General features: G+C 35.2%; 2 protein-coding genes and 1 long non-coding RNA gene across 4 annotated transcripts; all 3 read left to right on the forward strand.

Annotated features, from left to right (window-relative positions):
• The first annotated feature begins 430 nt into the window (after positions 1–430).
• On the forward strand, positions 431–10,886 carry LOC120339381 (uncharacterized). Of its 2 annotated transcripts, none has more exons than XM_039407491.2 (15): positions 431–906; positions 1,275–1,394; positions 3,099–3,177; positions 4,480–4,622; positions 5,153–5,290; positions 5,416–5,538; positions 5,946–6,060; positions 6,547–6,689; positions 7,336–7,810; positions 7,997–8,096; positions 8,553–8,748; positions 8,986–9,100; positions 9,619–9,812; positions 9,994–10,101; positions 10,570–10,886. In XM_039407491.2, the coding sequence occupies exons 1-15, from the start codon at positions 487–489 to the stop codon at positions 10,654–10,656; spliced, it is 2,556 nt and encodes an 851-aa protein (XP_039263425.2). In that variant the 5' UTR covers positions 431–486; the 3' UTR covers positions 10,657–10,886. The 2 variants fall into 2 exon arrangements, with proteins under 2 accessions (XP_039263425.2, XP_077972655.1); XM_078116529.1 differs by having other exon boundaries at positions 8,000–8,096.
• Positions 10,887–12,586: 1,700 nt separating this feature from the next.
• LOC144427141 (uncharacterized) lies at positions 12,587–13,650 on the forward strand. The gene is made up of 2 exons (XR_013477765.1): positions 12,587–12,767; positions 13,420–13,650. It is a non-coding gene; the product is annotated as an uncharacterized LOC144427141 (long non-coding RNA).
• A 570-nt stretch (positions 13,651–14,220) lies between these two features.
• Positions 14,221–18,774, forward strand: LOC120339684 (uncharacterized). Its single transcript, XM_039407861.2, has 3 exons — positions 14,221–15,447; positions 15,795–17,324; positions 17,513–18,774. The coding sequence occupies exons 1-3, from the start codon at positions 14,439–14,441 to the stop codon at positions 17,932–17,934; spliced, it is 2,961 nt and encodes a 986-aa protein (XP_039263795.2). The 5' UTR covers positions 14,221–14,438; the 3' UTR covers positions 17,935–18,774.
• Positions 18,775–25,643: the final 6,869 nt, after the last annotated feature.

Consider the following 25,643-nt stretch of genomic DNA (forward strand, 5'->3'; position numbering starts at 1 on the left):
GAACGTAAAATGCGAGAAAAATACTCCCGCCTCGTTAATTCAGTTACGATTCGGATTGGATCGAAAATTTGAATTGCAAGCGCAATCTGCATTCCTAGCCCTCACTCTAACCCTAACTGGATAATTACTATTTCATTTTGAGCGGGGGTGATTTTTTGACGGGGCTTTGTACGAAAGATACGGGGTATGTAGTGAATTAGTATGGAGCAGCGCTTTCCTGCAGACACGCCAGCCACTCGCTGATATTCTATTCCTTATTTATTTATTTTATTATTAGGAAGTTAGCGCCAGGAATTGCGCAAGCTAATTTAGTAATCCACAGCCACTGCAAAAAGTCAGCGCTCTGAACGAATCAATTAGAAATACTGTGTTAAATAAGGTGCTTCCTCTCTATATTGTTTATTATCCATGTTTTAACAAATGCAGATCCCATAGTCTTAGTAACATTATTATACTGTAAATTGCAACAAATAGGTGAAATATACAATGGAATTAGAGAGGTCAGGAAGTATTTCATTGTCAGGATCAATTCAACTATTCTTTACCAATAATCCTCTCGACATTTCTATGACACCATCGAAAGACATGAACTTGATTCCGAAACTAGAGTTTGGCAGTATCATTGAGGATTCTGTTAAGCCCAAACCTCCCATAGTAGAGCCTGACTCCAGTAAACTGTTCAATATGGATTACCCAGACGATGATACAGAATGTGATGTCAAAGACTACGCCGAACTTAACGATGTTACAGACCGTACGAATAGACTTGTTTTGGAAGACAGAAACAATAAAGATTACCTGGTAGTTTGTCCTCAAGACGTAATCGTACAACTTGAAACAACGGAAGAAACGCCGTTTCAGGAATATAGTGAAAACAATAATCACGTTAGCGAACTGGAAATGCATGTAAGTATTCGTATTTTTGCCGAAGTGCCGTATCTCTAAACATGCTTGCTCACTGTTTTAGAGATAACTTTTGTATGGTTAAGGTTTGGCATGCTGATGTTTTTCTCGAATTTCAATCTTTATCGGGAGCTCTCACCTTCAGCGCTTTAGACACTGTAAGGCTCGTTTGCCTTAATTACAAGCACTAGAATACAACCTTCTGTCATTTGAATCGTACAATAACGTCACAAAGACTCTACCGTTTATTTTTTACTATATATTTCTATAACGAGCTAAATTCTAAACGAATGTTAAATGTATTTTAATAATTTTGATCTATTTTCTTTATTTGATGCTAAATGTTAAAAAAGATTTATGATATCACGCAGCTTATCGAAATGGGTGATGAAACTGAGCAACTGAGAGAACAGATAAGAAAACTAAAGCAGGAAAATCAAGATCTTAAAAATGATTGTTTGGACGCACTGGACGAGAATTTTCAGTTACAAGTAACAATTATTTTCTTTCACATCGTCTCTGTAAATATTCTTGCGTATTTGCACTACTCAACTACTTACACATTGAGTGAGGTAGCCACTTCCAACCAATTGACAGAACCCGAGATATGTATATAACCCGTCATAGTAGTCCGTCAATAATCGTCATAGAACCAAATTACTGTATACGTCGCCGATTGAATTAAAATCAACCATGCAGAAAATGGTTTCATTTCATTTAATAAAAACAAGCGAAAAATGCTCAAATATATGTACACGAAGACCCAAACGAGGCAGCGCGAGTATCAAATTACCATTTACGGTACCATTAGTGAGTGAGTCTTCCCAACTTCGACTGACCAGTTATCGCGAACGCGGAAGCGCCACAAGGTGAGCATATTTCAATTTTGATGACGTCATTACCCAGTGAAAACGAATCTCATAGAGCCCACAGAAATTTTTGAAATAAATAAAAGTGATAGCCTTCTGGCGACAACAATCAATAACCAAGAAAATTTCAAAGCCATATTTCCATATGTAGTTATGTAGTCATTATGTAGTCCACAACATAATAACAAAACGATTTATAGGTCCATTTCGTGTCCAATAATCGCATACTCGTGTGATACTCGCATACTGATTTATATATATATATCAAACTTTATTAAATTTATGGAATGGAAACATAAAAGGAGTTGTTTTTATTGTATATGTAACGAAGACATTATTGTGTATGTTCATATACCCTTCTTCGCTATAAACAGAGTTATCAAAAGGTACAAAATAGAATATTTAATATATATATATATATATATACATATGATCGTAAATTAGAAATCCAAGCGAAAATCCTCACGTGTGTACACAAAAGAAAGTATAGCCTCAGCGCACGGGCTGCCGCAGTCGATTACATATCAAACAAAACGCCTCAAACATCTTATAACATTGGTTGGTTAAACAAGCTTTGACAATAGATTCGTGTACATAGCGCGATTGCAAACATTGATTTGAATGACGATATAATAGTTGACTATCTTTCTGGATTTATAGTGCGAAACTTGGCTCAGGTTAAAAGCATAAGGTAGAACAATGTCGAAGATACTTGCTGAGAACATTTAAATTTGGGGTATTTAAATGGTAGTTGGAGGATACTGAAACCGTGACAAGAGACAGATAATTTCATATAGAGACTTCCTGTCGATTAGTCAACTTGAAAGAACAAGGCGAACTTGTTCACAATATATAAAGTAAAATAAAGAGCCGCGTTTTAAACTTTAGAACAATCTTTAAACTTTTGAGAAACTTTTAAATACATTATTATAGAGATTTTTTAGTCTTGGCTGAAAGAATTTTTCGTATTTTGTAATACCCAAAGTTTTAAAGAATACGTACACAAAGAAAGCTAAGTACCTTTCATTTGAAAAGTCGAATTCCATAATCCGATAATTCGTATGTCTCGAGAGTTAGAAAATACTTAAACCTACTCGCGCGAACTATCGTCGGCCCAATTTAATACAGTCGGCTCGCAATTGCAACAATGTAAAATAATATACTCAGTACGGGGTGAAGAATAAATGGTACTGACCTGACTCGACTAAGTTTGTTGACTTTGCAGAAGTTTTGAACCCAAAAATAATCGCTGTTATTTTTATTATGTATTTATCGTTCGTACAATAACGTTAGTCCCAAAATAAAGAGCAAGATTTTCTGTAACAGAATAATTTCGTCCCTCGGTTGTCGACTGATGGGGACTCAATGGAGCTGAATGACGAAAATATGGAAAAAGGGACGTCAGGTAAACAAGTATATTTTACTTATTCTTGCATTTACTTTCTTGTTTAAAGCCTTGTTCGCGGTGGAAATGTGTGAATATTTCGTAAATATGTAATAGTATACACTGTACATACAGCATAGCGTTCAGCGGTTAATGTTCTTTTTGTAAACTAATATTTCTGAATTGTCTTAAGAGCTTCATCCTGAAAGTGTGTATCGCTGCCGCTTTAGTGTCCTCATTATCGACAACTATCCAAAAAAAATAGGCAAGCGCTATGCTATATAAGAGCGAAGAAAAATGGGACATTTAGGATAGCCTTAGATCAGTGGTTCTTAATCTTTGTGAGTCTGCCGAACCCCTGCGCTATTCTGCAAGCTCCCGCCGAACCCCATATTGTACTGAACGGTTGAAATTAGAAGCCAAACCGTAACGTCATAAAGCGGAAGCTAATTCTTGCAAGGTTATAGAATATGAACATTGTGACGAAACCTTAGATATCAATAACCATGTGGGAATAACCATTGTTTTGTCACAATGGCGTTGGCGGCAGAATGAGCAGATGGGTTTTGTTGTATAAGTTATGCGGGTGAACAGGCGAAAACTGATAAAAAATAACTTTGAAAATCCGAAAGATGATAATATACCCCATAAGCGTTGGTAGTTCAAGCAATTTGTTCTCAAACTTTAAACTGCGCTGAAATGCGAATAAAATCGTTTGCCAATTGTTTTATCTTACAGAAATAGAGATAGGATTAATTCGGCGCCATATCGAGGTTGTCCTGAATGGATCATAATAATTTCGGGTAAAGCTCTGCGATAAACTATTCCTTGTCGCAAATTTATCACCTAGTGAAATTCAAACACGATATGATTTTGCATTTATTCATGTACAATTACTGCCTATCTTCGATTTATCCGTAAAATTGAGTTAAATTTTATTAGTACGGTAGAATATGAATAAGGGTAACACCAATTAATTGTTCCATTCAATTGTTCAAGTCATTAGTAATTAGTCATCATGAACTATAGTTATTTTTGCATAATTAGTATGCAGGGTGATAAAAAAGTCTCATAATATGCAACTGTTTCAGAGCACCTTCGTCGAACCCCTGGAACAGCTCCACCGAACCCCAGGGGTTCGATCGAACCCAGTTTAAGAACCACTGCCTTAGATGATACATGAAAATATTCCAATATGCTACGAATGTATCGTCAGAGGGAAATGGCGCTGTCACAAAATTGCTCCACCATTGCGCCGATGTTCGATGTAATGCGTCGTCTAGTCATTGGGTAAATAACATTTTGTACATTTAATGTTTGCAGAAACACAAAATCAAACAAATAGCGTAACTTCGTTATCCCTGCTTAATCATGAGAAAGAAATGTTACTGCAGAAAACAAAAAGTCAAGAAAATGAAATAATGGCGTTACGTTTGAGAGTGGAAGCTTATGAGGAAGAAAAGAAGGTACGAGTAAAAGTAATGAACTGTGATTCGCAGAACCGCAGCTACTTGGAACTACTAGCTAATTTGAAAGCGCTTAATAATCCATACTCTGACCTGGTCAGATATTACTTACAACAGCCTTAGCATCTCAGTTTGATGAATATGCTGATCTTTAGATTTCATTAACGGTTTTGGTATTTATTGTAAAAAAGATAATTCAGTTCGGATTCATTGGGCTGACCTCAGTGAACATCATGTTATTTATTACACTTAAAACTTGGCATTTGTTCAGGTCGCCATCGCGGTTTCAATCAAATGCCCTCCGACGGGCGTTTCTGCAACAGCATATATGTATTCTCGTCAGGTATATATGGCCCCACGTATTAAGATGTGAAAGTGGAGTCTCTACCCCCTATTTTTAACCGACAATATTACGTTGCGCCAATGAATGACTCTCGTATTACACTGGTGTAGCACGTTCCTTACTATATATATATACGATAGAATTTAGTATTTTCCTACCAATTATTTCAAATTCCCAAACATTTTAGAAAAACCATTCCGAAGCTTTTAACGAAGATGAAAGAGAATCAATGGAAAAGGAAATTAGTGCTCTTCGTGGGAAAGTTGCTCTATTGGAACGAAATAATAAATTATTTTCCAATCAGGAGAGGCAAATGCTTAAGCAGGTTAGAATACTGCTACATTTTAGCACACAAAGAAATTAGTAAAGCTCTTGAATGTAATGTTTAAATCATTTGTCGTGTAAACCCTAGTAATATCTAATCCTGCTGGTGTATATTTTATTTGGTAGGACTTGGAACGAACAAAAAGACGATGTTCGCATTTGAGCGAACAATATAGCGCGTTGAAAAATTCCACTGAATCTAATCATATCAGCCAAGTTGAAACGGCCTTGTCGGACTACGTGAAAAAAGTAAGTAATAGACTCTTTGGGACTAATTGGGATGTGGGATGTAGGCCATTATAGAATATTAAACAATACTAACACGACTATCCTATCGATGCCAGGACGTTGCTTTGTTGAAATGTTCGGAAAAGAAGGGTTTGTGCTGTGACAAAAATGGTTACAGCATGTGCAATTTCCAGTAAAATTTCTACTTTATTGAAAAGAAACAAACCTCTTTTACTCTAAATTTTTGACCCTTTCTATAATCGCCCTGGAGTCCCTCCTTTGCAATATAATCTTTGGATAAAAAACTAATATTTTCCACCAATGATTTCCGCAGCTGCAATTTGCTAATTGTAAACTACATTTTCGACTAATTTTATAGCATTCTTTGGTTTATGTCCAGAACGTTAAAATCTTTATTTCCATGTCAGGTTAAATATTTGGAACAAGAAAATGCACGATTGAGAGACAGAGAAATGCACAGCTCAAGTGAACTCGATGCTGAGTTAAATTCTTGTCTCGAAGAGAAGGAAGAAATTATCAAAGGTATAAAAAGAAAGTTCTCCACTCCAGGGCCCAGTATCATGTACTTTGGCCACGAATAAACAGATGGGAAACAAGTTTATGTTTTTACCCGACGCTTACTTACACCGGAGCCAATCACAAGCAGCCTCTGTAACCTTACATTATGCTACTATTTTTGTGGAAGACCAAAATCCTTGCCTGTCTAAATTATCAAACCCTGGGTGAGGCGGTCATCATGTGATTTGAACCAGAGTGTAACCTGCGTTGCCAACACAGCTGAGGATAAGATTCAACCGTTTTACCATCCGGTATACCTTATATTCGACCATCCATATTCATTATAGTCACCATATAAATGCAGTCTGATTGAATCACATTTTATTTTGAGTGATTGTAGCATTATACGTTATTCGTGTTATATCGCTTGGCCAATATGAAATTGGATAATATAAGATCCGCAACAAAATACAAATATTATATTTAACTGTATAAACTTCTGAATTTAAGACCAAAGTGTAATGATTGACGAATTACAACACCTAATAAAATTCATAAAGTCTGAACGTGGAATGCCTGGAAGAAAACAGAAAAGTACGTCAGACCATGAAGTTCAGATCGACCTCCCTGGATATCAATCACCAAGAGCAAAGGTAACAATACAATTAATATTAGAAAAGCAAATTATTTAATTGGGTATTTAATTGGGTATACTTGTTGAGTATAAAAATGATGTAAAATGATAAAATGATGATAAAATTGATTGTCTTTAATACTGTATGATGTAATAATTTGTATTATTCCAAGTTTGATTCAGAAATATATTCAATGTACGAACATGGTACGAAACAATAAATTAGCCGATATGATTTCATACTTTCATTCCACATTTTACCACGAATACGTTTTTGATAACCTCATCAACATTGTTTCAAATTATAATTGGAAAAGAAGTAGATCAATAGGTTGTTCTACTGAATTGTTGTTTTGGGGAGTGAAATGTCCCTCCATCCTGAAATAAATGGAGCAATATATATCAAATACCCATTATTTCGCTAAACTACTTCATCTGGTTCCCAATTTTCCTCCTAGTTCTACGGTAGCCGTATATTCTACCCAAAAAATTTGCTGGTTTTCTATTAACAGATTCAGTCACATGAAATTCGGTAAAATAAATTGACAATCCGTATAAATTTTTCAACATTTGGTTTAAATTTTGCTGACATTGCAGTTGTCATTTGAATTTCGTGCTCATACTATTCAATGTTAGGTCAAGCTTCATTCTATCATTAATTTTAGAGACTTTCAGAGAGGTCTCGAAGTCCAGGAAAACACAGAAGCTCTAAAGAAGATGCCAATCAATCTGACTCGAGCAGTGAACCGTATTCTGACAGTGATGCCCGTGCTATACGAGCCCTAAGCGGAAGGATGAGACAGGATATTGAAGAAGCCAAGCAAAAGTTGAAAGACATGGGAGAAGCATTGATTGCCAGCCAACATGTTTCACCTGCGCATTTTCCATTAAAACTGGAACATACATCTCCTCGATTTACAAAATACAAAGATGAAAATGATACAGAAAGACTACAGCTATCCCCATACATAAAGAAACGGACGTTATCGCTTTCAAGCATACCCATACATATACAGCGAAAATCTGACCAAGACGAAACCGATCATTCAAAAGGGACGATGTCGTCAAGCAACCTGAAATCCAAGGGCACGGCATCGTGGAGTCCAGGATTACTTTTGTCAAACAGGTCTGGTAAAGCAGGTATGGCGTATGGAATATGTTTTTATATATATATATATAATAAATTTTGTTTCTGGTAAAAATATTATACAGCGCCAATTGATATAATTAATTTTGTTCTTTTTCCGATTCTTTAATATTTCTTGCTATGCTACTCAATCACCACAAAAAATGCTGATATACGAATATTAAGATTTATTTATTTAGCAGATGCGTCGAATATTTTTCACCCTATTACGCCTAAATCCAGCAGAAGCTTGGAGAAATATCACGAAAATCGCAAAAAGGTGATAGCAGACAATAAAAGGTAAGTTTAGTCGAAAATGTAATAATAAATCTATTCTGTAGCCCTGTATTCAGCAATGCATATAATGACGTATATATATTTGCCATAGTGCAGAGTCTGCAATTCCACACACAGACACCGCTGGGTAGCAGTAGTAGGTAATGTCGTGCAGACTATTTGACGCAGGGCAACTTATGTGGCTATAAGCGTATGCGGCCTCGTGCATTAACTGAAAATTTCGCAATATTGAAATTTTCGAAGATAAGTCCCACACCGATATTCAATGCTTTATCTGACGTCACTGTCTAACTAATGGATTAAATATAGCTATAGGCGTTGAATAAGCAAAGATCATGATATGCCATACAGTGACGAGAATTTCCAATAAATTTGTTAAAACCTATTTATAAAGATTGACAAGCCACACAAGACAATGCTTATTTTAAAACACGTAATGATTTACTTATGTATTGACAGCGAAATAAAACAAGCAAAGTCGAGAATATTGTACAAATCCATTCCAAAATCCACGACAGTTCAACACATGGGAGAAAACGACTTTTTCAGAATAAAATCGCTAGATTATAAAATTATGGAGGAGGAAATTGAATGTAATAGAGAAGAATACGACAGAAAAAGACAACGAGAAAAATTAAGGAAAAGTGACGAACGGGTATGATTTCTATAAATTAATTAAGTGTTGTGCTAATAACAATTTTATAAAACCTTCGAATGGAATTTTAGTGTAAACAGATTGGATTGGTGAAAAATACTTCCTAGATTAAATCGAATTTGGAATAATAGAATTTAGATGCAATGCTTCCACACACAATGTTAGCTTCAATTTTTCTGTGAATAATGAATATATATAATTTTTTTAATAAAATTTTTAAAATGTGACTGGTTCTAGACATCTATCGATAGTACCAAACAAATGAAGACCAGGCAAGAACGCCACAAAGACGCTGCAAGAAGAAAAGAGAAGATATCTAAGAAAAAGAAAACTTCCAAATATCTTCCATACGGTACGAAGCTGCGTGCTTGTAATATATTCGAGATTATAAAACATATTGTTCATTTGAGATGAAAAGTACATTTCAATTATGTTTTTCAAACATTCGAATATTTGAAGTTTCTACATTTCCACAACAATGACGTCATAACTCCATTCATAATTTACAAAATGAGGTTTACGTATAAAATTCGTCTGAGAAATACAATGGCTTGAATTATTCTCCAAGTTAAGATCATCATTTTTTAGACGAGGGAAAACGTCATAATATGTCTACCCTTCTAGTGTTCGTTGAAAGGTGAATTAAATTCCTAGATTGACATCTGTAAAGTTTGACATAAATATTTACTGTAATTTTTGTCATCAAAATGCACCAATTCTTCACCGTTGATTTGTGTAAAACAAAATGAAATCGAAGACTTTTTATCAAGATGACTACATCAAGTTGTTGAATCATCTAGATTGCACAACGGTCTACTAAAACAACCGATGTAAACTTTGTTTTGAACCATCTTGATTCTCTTTTCACAGAAACTGAGGAAGTTTACGAGTTTGTCGAACCCGAAATATTGTCAAATTTGAAAATGTCACCATACCGGGTGTACGTTGTAAAACGAGATCACACCCCACCAGACGATGGCGATAAAATGTTCCCTGAGTTGTTGATTCATGCCGGAGATGTTGTATTTTCACTAGGGGCGCCAGAGATGCACAAAGACGGCAAGGTTGAGTGATTTTGTACTTGATTTAATACGTCACATAGCTCATTCGTTTAGGTGTCGAGATCGGTTACGCCTATCGGGGCATACAGTTTTAAATCATTTTTATTTGACATTTCTACTTAAACTTCATGGAAATCGAATCCAGTTAATACATTACTGGAATTGGTTTTTAATCTTGTTTTAGAAATATCAACTGGCTGAAGTGAACGGATCAATAGGATTTGTGCCGTTTAGTATTCTTCAACACGCAGAACAAGTGGATCAATTCGGAACAAACCCACAGAAACTAAATGTATGAAAATCTTATATATTTGCCACATGCACGCCTATGCACCAGTCAAGGCAGTGGTTCCCAATTTTTTTTCTGAATCACCCACTTCCGAATTTGAGGGGTTTTCATTCCCTGGGTAATTAATCCGCAAATAAAATTTGATAAGACTTTGTTTAATTGGGTGTAGAAATCAAGACCCACAGTTAGTTCGGAGCTTTTGTTTTAAAGCAACAGCTCTCGGATTTTTATGATATTTATGGTTAATCGAAATGAATGTTGGAAGTTCTTACGATTAAAGTGATCACAATTCCAACTTTGCGACTGCTCCTCGAATATAGTACTAACTAGATATGTTAAAAACGACCGACTTATCAAAAAAGCATTTTTTCTTCTGAAATTAATAAGTTTATAGGACTTTTCCCATCACAAGAACACGAGCATGATTTATCATATCGATGTCAACCTAATATGATTTAATTATTATATCAGATTCAACATTGGAAAGCCCAGAGAAGGATTGTCGATGTTTTCAAGAGACTCGAAGATAAAAGACGATCAATGGGTTATGGAACATAAAAAAGGCCTGCCAGAAATTGCTTTATATTAAACATGTGCCATAGTTAAGTAGTACACAATCGCGACATTCTGTCAATCACACAATACGCGCACACAATCGCCGATTATGCGAAATAAAAGTTCGTAGTGTATATAAAAATTGTGCTTCTATATTATATATGAACGTAGATATTGCTAATGGTAGTTACTGTGTTATATATTTAAAAAACAAAATAAAATACATAACTGTGTGTCTGTGTGTGGAAAATTAGCGGGCTGTAAAAAGTATTGGAATCGCAGATTAGAGGATCAACAGCTTTCCTCTTAGATCTAGTATCACCAACAGAAAAATACACAACTATAATATATATATATCGATACCAATATGGGGGTGACTGCTAGGCAATGTGAGAGGAAAATATTTCTTATAGTTTTGATTATCATATCGAAATGCATGTTTGTCTGGATCAAGGCATTTTTGACAAAAATATGCAGAAATTGGGTTTAACTTATCATATTGGATATCACTCATTTTGGTTATGCAGAGAAACTTAGAAACTACTTTACCAATCCATGCTATTGTGAAGTTGTTTACAATGTGTAATGAATGTGAACAATCCAAAATACGGTTGACATACAGAATTGTCTCAATATGATGAAATTTCTTCTCACCTGAAAAATATCCTATAAGCACGACACAATTTAAACAGAATAACAATAAAATGTGATGATTCAGAACAAAAGTTTCAGTTCTATACTTGTAAACAATGTTTCCATAGCAGCAGCTCATCGTTGCCAAGGAAACCAGAAGCACTGAAAGTTGAAGCATGTCGCGACGTTGTCAGTATTTAGCTCTGCGGTATTATGAGGAGACTGTTCTGACTTGAATCCATACTTTGTTTCTCATTAATGGTGCCAGACAGACAAAATTGTCTCGTTACCTAGGCTTTTGTATCGTGCTGTTTTTTGTGATTTGATTTTTTGTTTGCCTGATATGCATTCCATTAAAAAGTCTGTCTGAATCAGTGGTTCCCAGCCTTTTTCGTTAAATTCCGCCCTTCGCATATTTTGGAACTCTTTATGCCTTCCTAACTGCACAAAGAGTAATTTACTTATTCAATTTTCAATGGATCCTTAGCTATGCGCAAGTCGCACCCATGCTTAAGTACAGTTTAAGTAGTTTATAATATGTACATACATATTGAAATGTTACGGATTTGCATGCGACAAAGATGATTCAAAGAACTAAATTTTCAGAATAGGCCACAGAGCAACTACACGACCCATAGTTTTTATATTATTCAGTGGTAGTAGTAGACCGAATCGTTAAATTTAACGAAAGCATGATATATTGAACCTTGACTGCGTGAAAATAATTTCCAAAACGATAGAAATTAGTTTGAAATGGGAAAACAAACATTTTATTCATAAATTTGATTTTAGAGCAGTTCGTCACGCGTCAATTTTATGCTGTTCAGTTAATTAGACTATTTGAACCTTCGATAACGCATCAGATAAGCGGATATTTCAAACATTACAGTTTGTATTTTGTGGTTCGGCCCTGAAAAAGAATCCCACTCACATCCATGATTTCATGTCAAATTTGTCAAAATGTTAAAGGTGTGAAGGCGGGATCAGGTCAAAGCACAGCAATGTTTAGAAATTTCTTATTTAAGAAGGTGTGAATCACCAACTGAAAATTTCTTTATAATCCATGGCTGCCAAGGTCATTAGTGGCCACTGTATAAATTGAGATTCAACATGATGTGATCTGTGTGTATATATATACTAACATAAAATACATCATGTCAGAACTCCTAAATCGGATAATATAGCAAATCTCATGCTACATGACTATACTAAAGGAAGTAAACAAATTAGTACTTTCTTTTTATCAAATAGAATTTCTAAACTTGTTATTAACACGTTTTATATTTGGAAACAGGTTACTGTTGCCTAATGCCGCACTCTAGATTTCTGCCGCTTGTCGTATTTGTTAAACTATATTGTAAATACCAACTACTAAGATTTACTGAAAATTGACATGAACGCATGCATCGAGTATAAATATTCCTATTACTACCTGATCGAGGAAAATTACAATATATTGATTTATGATGAGGATATACTGGGTAAGCAAACTATCAATTTTTATATTCAGACACTTATCGAGGTTAAGCAACATTGTTTAACTTGACCGATAATCGTCTGAGTTGTATGTAAAATAAAGAGAAATGTGCACAAATATTTACTAAGTGCGTGAGTCTGACGTGAGGTTGCGAGGTTTACGTATATACAGCAACGATTACAACATCGATAAAACTTGCGAATAATGTGTGCATAATATCATAACAAGCACGTAAAAACCATTGATGCGAGAACGATAACCTCTCGGAATAAGCGTAACCTTCAATTTACGCATACCGCTCTAAGTAAATTAATCTGAGCGACCGTAATATATGGCCGATTGTACCAACGGTAAAAAAAATGCATATTTTATTCAGATTTTTTTTTAAATTATAATATCAATTTGAATCAAAATAGTTTCAAAGCGGTGTCTATTTTAGGGCATTGACCATTATTGTATGCGTAACTAGAGTGTTAAAGGATAGCCCGACGACGGAAAAGAGTTTGGTCACCGGTACAGACGACCGACCCACATCAGTTTTTTTTTGGAAGATCGGAATATAATTTAAATTCGTTACGGTTAGGACTAAGAGAAACTCACATCTTGAACTCTTGCTACCCCTTCCCTACCAAACTATGTCCTCTTTTTATTTTTAGAAATTGTCAAGACCAATGCTTTATACCTATTGTATGGACATTGTCGTTTGGAGCTTCACGGAACTCAATAATGGGTGGGTTCAAACACCCTTTTTGCAACAATTGAACATACTTCCATAACTTATCTCAAACTTTATTTAAAATGAAACCGCAAAATATGATTTTTATCTTAATTTCTTGAGTAGGCTTACTGTTTGATAAGACATACGAAAATAAAAATGAATCGACAAATTATAGTGAGAATGCTTCTGGTGCAGGGGTTGAAACGGTCAGCTATTCACGTTGCGTGATAGTTCTACGATACCATTATCTCGTCGACTTAACATTTCGCATTCCGGACGCGGCATTGTAGTTTGAGATGGTATACCGTTTCTCTCGAACAAAACACGGAAATTCCCCTTCCGAAAATGTGCGATTTTATCCGACGTAAAGAGAATTTGAATCGGAAAGGAGAAGTTAGCAAAGGTGACTATTAGATTACCATATATGGAAAACTGAAATTAAAAAAGAAAAGTACTTTAGGAGAAGCGATCTCAACAGTTTTCCTTATATGGATAACTCAATTTTTGGGAGAAATATTCAAAATTTATAAAAATGCTTAATTTCTCGCTTATTATTATTATTAGACTTAATTTAATGATTAGAAAGTGTCGATTCGGTCCTTCATTATCATATTATCACAAAAAATTTTAAATTTTACTTTTATAAAAGCAGCAATTGAACTTTATTTCAAACGTGATGTCATAGGCCACCAAACCCGACACGAGAGAAGAGAAATATATAGTATACCTTCGGAATCATTCGGCTACTCATTCATTCTTCGATCTCGTAAGCGACGGGTCGTTCGTATCCGATGCGTTAGGAGCTTCGTGTAAGGTATATCATGACAAGTGGAGTATATTAGCTTAAAAAAAAGATAGTGCGTCATCAGTATATGAATCAGTGCAGATAGTGACTCATCCTCAGGTGCATTTGTGGAAAAAATCTTACTTCCGAGATATCTAATACATTGCTCCCCTATGTTGGAACAACCACTCGACACCCTGGCATTCGACGGTGTGGGCAATAAGCGGCTGGGACGGCCGAAAGACTTTTGGTTTAACGGATTTCCGAAAGAAGAAAGTGTGTCAATGCGGGATCCAAATTTAAATGCTAATTGTGTGTTAGGCCACACAACTTCAAGTACAATCCGATTTACGATTACAACTACCCCTGTGGACGAAAAGCTACCAATGTTCCCTTTTGCTCAATTGAGCGATTCTCCCATACTCGACGCTTCAAATATATTATGCGATGACATTGGAGAAATGAACGCACAACGTGGTATGCCTCCGGCCGGTGGAGACGACGCTCGTTACTCGAATTTTGTTGCTGAGGGAAGTCGTACTGAAGAAATACAGCAAGGGCATACAGTGACACATAGGTGCTCATCAAGTGGACCAACTGCAACTATGCCTCCTACATATACACAGTCGACTTCAATCAAATTTGATCGCAATATTAAAGAAATAGAAACAACTAGACAGGACGTGCCAATAAAAAAATCTTCCTGCATGGTGGGCGGAGAAGGCTTGGTGCAGAGCGAAATATACACAGCACCAGTAGATGACATTTGCCACTCCACCCGCCCACTAATTAGCAACATTGAAGTGAACAGTTCGAGACAAATAGACGAGGAAACTGAGATTAAAAGACTTGAAGGATTTTTGAAAGACAAAAATGCAGACAATCACAATATTCAACAATTTACTGGTAATTGTACATCGTTTGGTCAAGAAGACATAATTTCCGATGAAGATATAGAAATATGTGAACAGAGTTATTTGAAAGAAAGTTCCAGAAACTCAAGTCCACAACACTTCACGAATGTCAGTAGCAGTAGTCCAGATTTCAGCGCTTTGACTTCTGCTATTGATACCGACTTGCCATCATTATCAACATCGTCCGTAACAGCAAGCAAAGATTATTTCACTACTACAACTGTTACAACTTTAGGAAATACCACTCTCGGACATCCCACTATTGAAGGTTTGTTCATCACAGATTCCTATATTTATAGTATATATAAAATATCATAGCATAATACGCTTGCGATTGAACTAAGGTTATTAATATGCTTAATCTAATCTGCCTCACCGACCTGCCTTGGGCGCCAGCATCGCAAGAGATTTACGCCATTTTGTTACGTTAACTTTAAATCGCTACTCGCTTCGCGTGCGATCGAGTAACGGTACATTATTACATCACCTCCGTATGTTGCTGCGTAGTTTGATTACGAATTTGCCCTCCAAGTTGAAAAAACGCACTAAATAAAGATAACTCCCTGTCGTTAAGTATTGAAAATAATAAATATATATATATTTTTGTATTATTAGATTCTCAAGAAATGTATGCCTCTACTTTGATGGGCCAACCGGGGCATTCTGTTGAAATTACCGACTCCGGAAGATTATCCTCTTGCATGATAACCCCGACAACATCATCACATCTTAAAGAAGATGGATTTTTGGGAATACCTACAGAAACTCAAGATTGTCACAATACAGCAATTGTATCTGGAATTACCAACCCGCCACCAACATATTCCCAGCTCGATCTTTATTCATCGACTAGTGGTGGAAATATTGCAGCAAGCACTCATAACCAAATTGAGAAAACCTCTTCGTTATCAGATACTGGGATGTCGCCTTGTACCGGCAGACCAGCATCTGTTATTTCTCACTCATCTAATTTCAGTCAACACGCTATTTGTAGCCAGCAGCAAGACTTCGAGCAAATGCGGAATAGCAATGAAAACTTTCACTCCAGAGCTCTGGACGCCGGGAAAATTAATTTGGAGAAGCGGTCTTTACCACTACACAATAACATCAAAGTTGAAATGACATCTCCACCCCCAGACGCTTATAGCAACGATAACTTTTTCTGCAATGAACCTCGCCCGGCTCAAAGCATGCCTTCCGATCTGAGCGTGACAGATTGTAGACAGCAGAGGCCTTGTTCCACCTCTAACGTTATCAGACCCGCAGTACATCATTTTAAAGAGGAAAATCAACACACTGCCAATCCTCCGCAACAGCCAAATCCATATTGCTTAAATCTATATGGCCAAGGGAAGGTATTTTTTAGCTTTATCCCTGACGCTGGAGTGTACGACGTGGACACCACACAACAATCTGTTGCTCAACAAAACGAAGCCGTCAATCAAAATGGCGACTTCTCTCGTAACGGTCAGTCCTTTCCCACGCACAGTATGCCAGCTTCTTCGGTTGGAACTTTTTCTGTTCGCTCGCCAACAAACGATGGAATGTCAGGATTAATCTCAAATCATTCTGTACTAAGAGATGGATTCCAAAGGAATTTACCAAACTTGCGACATGGATTTACGGAAGTATATTCAGCAAATCAAAATGATAGTAGAACATCATCATTTTTCCAGAATAGAAATACTGTTAACTATGTAAATCAAGGATACGAAACAACGGTCCCTCCACCTCAGTATCCAACAGACACTTTTCAGCCTACATCTCTTATTGACACCCAAGTTATGCCGAGCTATTTTCCAATTGACCCACAAGTACCAAATAGCACAACTTTGTCAGACCACCGTAATTCTTATATTAACTTACAATCGGAGTCGGCAATGTTTAACAGCAGTCAGTACGAGTCCCATATTCCGATGGCATCTCTAAGTGCCAGCGGTACTTCCAGCTTTCACGCCCCAGTATTTCAAAAACCTAAACGGAAGATATATAAGCCACGAAACAGGCCTAACTCTGCAGCCTCTTCGCGGCAATGCCAATCGAAGGTAGCAACAAACGACAGACCTTACCTATGTGATAACACAGGATGCGGCAAGCGATTTTCAAGAACTGACGAATTACATCGCCATATGCGAATACACACAGGTAAATACAGAAATATATACTGATATATAAAAAGCAAAATCATACTGTATCGATTGAAATACTTATTGTCAATCAGTGTGCGTTCATTAGAACCCTCTGTTTTGAATGATTACATTCAACTTGCCTTTGTCTTTTTAAATATAATATGTTTAAAACTCATTGCTAATAACGTTTATTCAATTTTATAGGAGACAAACCTTTTCAATGCGAAGTTTGCCGACGAAAATTTTCACGGAGCGACCATCTTCGTACTCATATTAGGACACATACTGGTGAAAAGCCTTATCCTTGTCCCATGTGCGAGAAGAAATTTGCACGAAGTGATGAATGCAAACGCCATAGGAAAACGCACGAACGAAAAGGCAAAAACAAAGCTGCGGTTGCCCAGTCAAACCGCAGTTTAAGTGTTGTTCGTGGACCTTCAGGAATATCAGCGAGACAAGACCGTGGTCTTCTCGATCAGTCGTTTACGACGCCATTTTATGGGCATCCTTCAAGCAACTTTCTTAGTCAAGAGCCTTCAAATAAAATACCACGCATGGAATTAAGTGCCACACCCAAGTCAATCAATAGTCTGGATAATATTCATACAGAGCCCCAGCTGCGGTAATTTTTCTTGCTATGAAAGACTGAAGAATTTGACAAAATGTATTCCATTATCGCTGCAATTTCATTCATTGGATTCCAAACTTGCTATACTAGCAATTCTACATCTACAAGGCGATCACACGTATGGAAAAATCCTTTCGAATATCACAGTATTTTCAAGTGTGTGGGCATGAACTTGCAGCATGTTTACACCGCAATTTCTATAATCTTCCATGACGATGACGAAAGTGCATTTTATATTATGAATTTGATAGTTAAATATATTTTTCTTGTGTTTGACAAAATTCTGCTTTACATCTAAAATTGAAAAAGTTTCCAACCTTCCATACACTGTCTTAAAAGCATAAAAAGTTTCTGACATCTCAGAGTAAATTATAAAAATTTTAATTGGTAACTTCAACTCAATTATGTGTACTATCAGTCAATTGTACAATAAAGTTAATGGTGTACCCGTTAAGGTGTTTGACAATATGTTTACTCGTGCAAGCCACTGATAATAGGTAACGAGTTATAAAGGTACTTCCACTTTATATTATATGCATCGTCTTACTCTTTACTTCTTACTTATACAAGAAATTTTATACGACCAATCACAATGTTCCATTTTATTGTTTTAAAATTGTTTATAAATTGTTTTCTCACGTTTTTTTTGTGTCTTTATTGAAAATATTATTGTTTTCAAGAAACTGCTACGTCCATGGTTCCAATTTTACGCAATAGGTTGACAAGCAGCATAATACTTTTGCGTATCCTTTTTATTGTTGTTTAAAATACTTTATTTCTCCTAACGCTGTTGATCAGTGAAAATATTGGTGTTGCATTATATAATAAAGTCTTATAAGAAATATCTGCGTTCGTGGATTTATGATAATCATTCTTGGGTGATGAAGGTTGAAGTTTGTTGTTCTATAGAAGACTACGTGACAAAAGCGGAGTTCAGTGTATCAATAAATCGATTTCCATTGAGAATTTTGTACAAAGGAAAATTACGACTGCACTGGTTGAGCCTATTAGACTTGAATAATTCCCAAGTTATTTTGTCTTGTTTTCGCCGGTTCTTAGCTATGCTGTGATATTGACAAAAATTATGGAGTAACTCTCAAACGCTAGTGTTACCCGGAAGGCAGAAAAGGAGTCCTAACATAAAAAAAAATTATTATCATGAATTTATATCTTTTGTATTTGTAGGATTTGAAATTTGTTAAAAAAAATCCGCTTATGTATAGAGCGCATTTTATAAAAGAGTAACAACGCGTTTTCGAAGACTATAATGAAAGAAAATGAATTTTACCTCCAGATGAAGTTAGACATCAGGCAGTTCTCAGGTTCTAACTTTGTGACAACACTAATAATAGCAGACAGAAAAATATTTTTAATTTCGATTTGTCAGTGGAAAAAGCGCACAGCAACGGTTTTCGAATACTAAAAAGAAACTGGTTATTCAGTAAGGCAATGAGTAAACAATCGAAGATCATATGACAGTGAGTCGCTTTGTGGTGCATTCTTCCTCACATATATACAATAAACCATTGACTCGATGATTTACCTTTGTTTTGCCCTAATAATCGCTGATCATCTAAATACTGTTTGACTTATTCATGGAATAATGAGACATAAGATTCCATAATACTAATCCGTACAGTGTATAAACAAACTAAATCAAATTATTGATTAATTTACAACAGGGTACTTTTCGATTAAACCCCTTGCACAATAGTCCAGGGATGGCCAAACCGAATCTCACTATTCCGAATACATTCTGAAAAAAGACATTTCGAATATGGAATATCAAATACAATATAATTCGAGGGCAAATTCATGTGGAATATCACGTAAATCACTATATCTCATAAATAAATATAAAAGTTATTATTTTTTTATGTGTGGTTTTATATCACTTGAGATATCGAAGATTTTGACTTGATCATCTGACAGCTAAAAATCCCTAATTTTCAGATAATAATGTTTTAAATTATTTCTAAATTAAAAAATTTACTATATCGAATATAATAATTTCGAATGAATTGCAATATTTGATTCGTTTCGGACATCCTTGAGCAAAATCAATAAAAAATCATTCGTCAGAAACCTGACCCGCCTAAATGCATGATTTCATACAAACAGTCAACAAAAATGATCTGATCCCTCTTTCGTATTCCTATATCCATTCTATTTCCTGGCGACAACGAGTTAATAATAATTAACAAAGAAATTTTGCGTCCTTCCTTTACTTGAAATAAGATTTTATGCGAACTTCAACTTTTAAAAAAATAATGGGGTTCGATTGACCATTATTTTGAATCAGTAAAAGCCTAACAAATTTAGTACACCATGGGAAATATTATGATATTGACCGGGGCTTTGAGATTTCTCACTTACAATTCCGCATACATTTTGAGTCATTTTAAAGCCGCATGCCGTGTTATTAAAAACTTTGAAAGGTAACGTATTGCTGTCTTTTACTACTAATCTAAAAGCCATGGATTTGACCATATTTTCAGAGAGAAGCCGATTTTTTAATGTTCAACAGCAGCACATAATTTTACGCGCCTCTGGCTGGTATGATGTAATACATGTTTTACCGAATATAAGATTGAATTACTATTCGATGACATGTTTGTGGGATATGTGACCTTTGCATGATTTTTTAGGTGCTTTCAATAAAAAATAGATTTGATTTAAAATTTGGAAATTAGGCACGTTTCTGGTATATGAGCAGATCACAGTGATGAAATATGGAGTTGCTAAAGAAATAAAAAAAATACCAAACGCAAAAGTATATAGATACCACTGGCAAATAGCTGGATAAAACAAATCTAGTCCTAATATGTGGTCAGATTTGAGAAAAGTTTGTCATTAAACAAGCATTTAAAATTTGAAAACGAACAGTTATGAATATGATAAGATTCTTTTCTGGGCGAACTTGATGCGAAACGGGTGTTGAAAGGTTGACAGGTGTAGATATCTATAGTTAACACGATGGGGAAATTTACATAATATATCCTTTAAACAGTTAATTAATTGTTTATTTATGTCAATATGTTGAACACAAACTACCAGAACTAAAACGTTAGTCGATCGAAAATATCACACATTGGCAGATTTTTATACACTTACGCGAGCTGTCGGGACGGAAACCAGTTTAATAATGGCTAATGGTCAGTAAATAAAAAAAAACATATCAAAAGTTTGATTTTGATAGCTTTTTCATATTGCGCTACTAATGCAATGATCAAATTCATGTATTCAATCTCCTAGTTCGTATCACTCCAAGGACGTTATCAATTAATAAGATACGCCCACGCTGTGCCTGTCGTGAAAAAATTACACAAATTGCGGTGATTACTAAAATATGAGTTTTGTATACAATACATCATAATGTGATTAAAGAGGAATTTTTTGCCGTGATATGCTATATAGATTATGGGGGGTGCATTTGTAAGCAGACAAATATCTTCAGGCAATAAAAGACCCAAATCCCAGAACTTGACCTGTGCATATATTTATCGATGAAGTTTCTGATAACAACCAGTAATTGGTGATGATTTTGATCACACAGTCGTGAAAAATATTTGCTTCGTTATATCACGATAAGAGTTAATATTATGTTGGGAAATACCCCACAAACAATGCATTTTCAACATAAATCAACTTGTTTTGCATAACATTATTTGCGGCATGAATATTTCTAACAGTAGTTTTAAATAATACACTCAATGCATGGTCACAAACACCGCAAAATACTAAAGCATATTATATTCAAAATGATGAATGTGTTAAACGTCTGTATTTCTATAAATTGGATTCGGAGAACACCTACATTAATGGATAGTATTTTCAGCGAATTCAACGTTTACAATTTCTATATGAATATTTGTGTTCAAGTCATATGCCAGTGTATATATATTCCATAGTTCGTTGGTAGACAATTATACATTGCTAGTACACGCTTGTGTCGGTTGATAAACAATATTTAAACACAATTGAATATATGATCCCTAACCGCGATACAAATACCTTTAAATAGGTTGTACACCAACAAACTGTCCTGTCAAAAAATAATAGCGCTCGTTGTAAGCTTGGTTTGAAAATATTGAGCTCTCAAATCCATTAGAGCCCACTACATTCCGAATAGCGCTAGGTATTAAAACAATTCAATTTAAACAGCATTAACCGGGTGAATATTCCGTTAGGGGGTAGGCAGAGATGTTGTCAGAAATGTTTGTATTAGTATGGCTCCAGTATTTGGCCCGCTTTATTTTAAAGTCAAGTACAACAGGTCGTAAAACACAACACGTCTCATATCGCCAAATTGAACTATTATATTGTTGAAGATATCTGGTAAATTTTTTTCGCAACTATTTTTTTTCAGGTTTTCTCAAATACCTTCGTTTTAAAACGTGAAATTAAGCCGGCTTTTAGTTATAAATTAAATATCATTTTGTAGTATTTTATCACTTAAAAATATTAATTAACATTTAACCATTACCGAAAGCCTGACGCATCCATCGCTAATCATTTTCTGATTGCATGAATGGCTAGTAATAACAAACCACATGCAACCGTGGGCGTAAAATATAATTCTACAATAACAGAAGATATCCTGTCAAGCACTTTGTGACAGCACGCTTGAAAATGGGACCGAAATTGCAATCTATTGTTTCATTTTCGATATGTCTGTTTATATTTGCCTATAATAAACTAATAACGCGTGATGGATTCGAAAACGTATTCAAGGCAGAGATAATAATTAGTGATTTAATGCAGTTTCATAAATCTCAAGTTACAGATCATGGTTATGTATTTCATCAATAGATATTGATATATCCTGTTATAAGCTATCACCAACACAAAAAGTGCACAATTGCTTATTAATATTATAGTAATTTAATCTGACAATAATAGAGCTTCTATGTGCTGGCTCGCTAATATAATGGCCTTACAATCAAGGAAAAATACTTCCAATTACAAAAGAAAATACTTCTAGGCAAGCTGAAATGTCAAAATGGGATTGTGCAATGCGAATATCTACTCACCTAATTTGAAAATCATGCTTTGGAATCTCATATGCTTCTTGAAGAAGATTCAGGCGTAAATTTACTGAAGAGATCGAAAGCAAACCTGATTAATGCTGATATTATAATAAAGAAAAATGTTAGACAAACTGGTACCACAATAATTGTCTTGATTACGGGCTCAATTAATTCATTAAAATTGTACGTTCATTGAGACGTTTTTAAATAAAGATTTTCGTTCACTGCGTACTTATTGAAGAAACTCAACATTTTTATCTTCGAGATTGCTGTTATTATATCTAAAAATGGTTTACGTTTCATTGCGTCCAGTCAATACCCTGTTATTCATTGGCAATGTTCGTTTTTGTATTTACACCAGAAAATATTCTATAGTATGAAGAAAATTTTAAAATATAAAATTCACTGTAACATAAATTTTTGCTGGCTGAAATGAAAGTAAAAACGAATTTACAGACTTATTCTAGTTAAAAAAAACAATACTCTGTAAGAATTCTCAGAGCGAAAAGTTGAGACTGGGCACAAGAAAATTCTTATTTTTGAACTAATTAATACAAAACAAAGTTTTTTAATAGTAAGGCTTGAGAAATTGAAGATATAAATGTCGAGTGTAATGGGAGTCGTGATTAGTCTGATTTTTTAAAATGTATTACACTAGAATGGTTACAAATCGAGGAGAGTATTAACTTGTGACCAGGATATGCAAATTTATTGAGGTGGTTAACTCATTTGTGAGCATTATCGAACAGGTAAAATCATTTGTAGTTTTACTGGTAATGTGACTATAATAATAGCGTGCGGCGTTCGTCCGAACTAATTTATGATAGAATCCCTGGGTAATAGAAAATTCAGAATATAAATCGCGCCCGTCCGAACTAGGCATGTCAATTTATGATAGAATTCCTGGATAATAGAAAATTTTGAAAGTTGATCGATTAACAATAATAGTAGTACTATAGCTAATCACATTACAACATAAATAAACTCAAACAGTTAAGTAGAATTACATCGAATAGCCCTTCATTCAGCCAAGTAAGTGTCACACAAGCAAGTTGGTGAGAGCACGAGCGCCAACTAGCAATTATAAAATTTGATCAAAATATGAATTCGAGTTCCTTGGCGTGATGCGTGTTATGATAACATGTTCATTAGTTATTTTTAGTTTATTGAAGATAATAATTGGTACAGTCGCAATGCCAGGTATAATTTTAATTCCTTGAAGCACTTTAATTATATAGCGTAAACGCCTTAATATGAGAAAGTGGTTTCTGCGTGTCTGTACGTTGCGTTGTTCGAAGGATTAATGCGCCCCGGGCGACGCAGAAGCTTTTTGACGCAATGTTCACGTCAATTGGCGTGGTAGGAGAATGTAATAAACTCGTGATGAGCGTTATCAAGATGGTATTTTATCCTAGATATAATGAATAAATAAAAATGGCTTCAAGGAGAAAATCAAGAGCCTGCTATTGGTCACTATAAGTCTCAGTTAATTTTTTCTGATAATCTGTTTTATATAGTTTCTCTGAAAAACCGTCACAAAATCTAGCCACAAATGACATATCGTTGGAATAAATGTAACAGAATACTCCTTGCGCAACTCCAATCGTCTGGTGGGGTAAAGAAAAGCAGAGACGGATAACTTCTCTTATGAACTAACGATATAAATAATCAATCCTGATGTCTATGTGGCAATCCGATAGCCCCCCAAGAATCAGAAAATTCAAATGACGATACAAATGCGGTAAAGAGGAAAAAGGACATATAATTTGCCGTATGAACTTGTGCGTATATGTATCCAAATAACCAAACTTTCTGTTCTGTCTATGTGGAAAACCCAATAGCCTTCAAAGAATAAGACAATTCAAATTCGATTTGGAACATATATATATATCCATTTCAATTCCTTACTAATTAAAGACCAAAAGATAAATTACGAAACGGCACATTTAACATTAACTACATTCGAAAATGTGTGAGATTTGATCAACCAAAATAACACTACACTAAAAACTACAAATGATTCACGCTAACGGGTGCTAGAGTTTTTTAGAATAATATTTATCAAAAATAAAACGTTAAATACTTTGTTATGATGCAAAAAATGTAAACCGAATATGTTCGGAAGCTATTTAGTGCCATTTTCGAGCTATATTCATACGTACCAATATTAATGCGTTTCCAGACATAATCGTGCTCCTTCTGAGTATTTCTCGCAAGGAGCCTTCAATTCAAACGTTCAGTATGCCATCAATATTACGCAATGTACGGATTTTAAAATGACGTTACACGACTGATTGGTGGCCAAAATTCAATAATCTAGCGCCATTCAACATACAAACTTCCTGATAAAACAACTGATAATATAGTGTGATTGGCGAATCTTCAAGATATCTCAAATGTCACCAACCAAAGCAAAGTACTTTTCGCCATGCGGGAACCACGAACGAAATATATATTGGGCATGTCAGTACATATCATTTTACATATTTCAGGTAAAAACGTGAGAAACGAATTTATAGGTAGATATTTCTCCTCCGTTTGTGATATGTAATAGATAAAGATGGTATTTGGTCATGGTGCCTAAACCATGGCGCCGCAGGTTAGAATTGATCATGGACTCTAACCTCATGTTCATCAGGTGTCCAACAAGTCGTTCAATTGTTTCAGTGCGTTGTTA

Source organism: Styela clava, chromosome 9, assembly GCF_964204865.1.
Source record: "Styela clava chromosome 9, kaStyClav1.hap1.2, whole genome shotgun sequence".
In the NCBI taxonomy this organism is placed as follows: Eukaryota; Metazoa; Chordata; class Ascidiacea; order Stolidobranchia; family Styelidae; genus Styela; species Styela clava.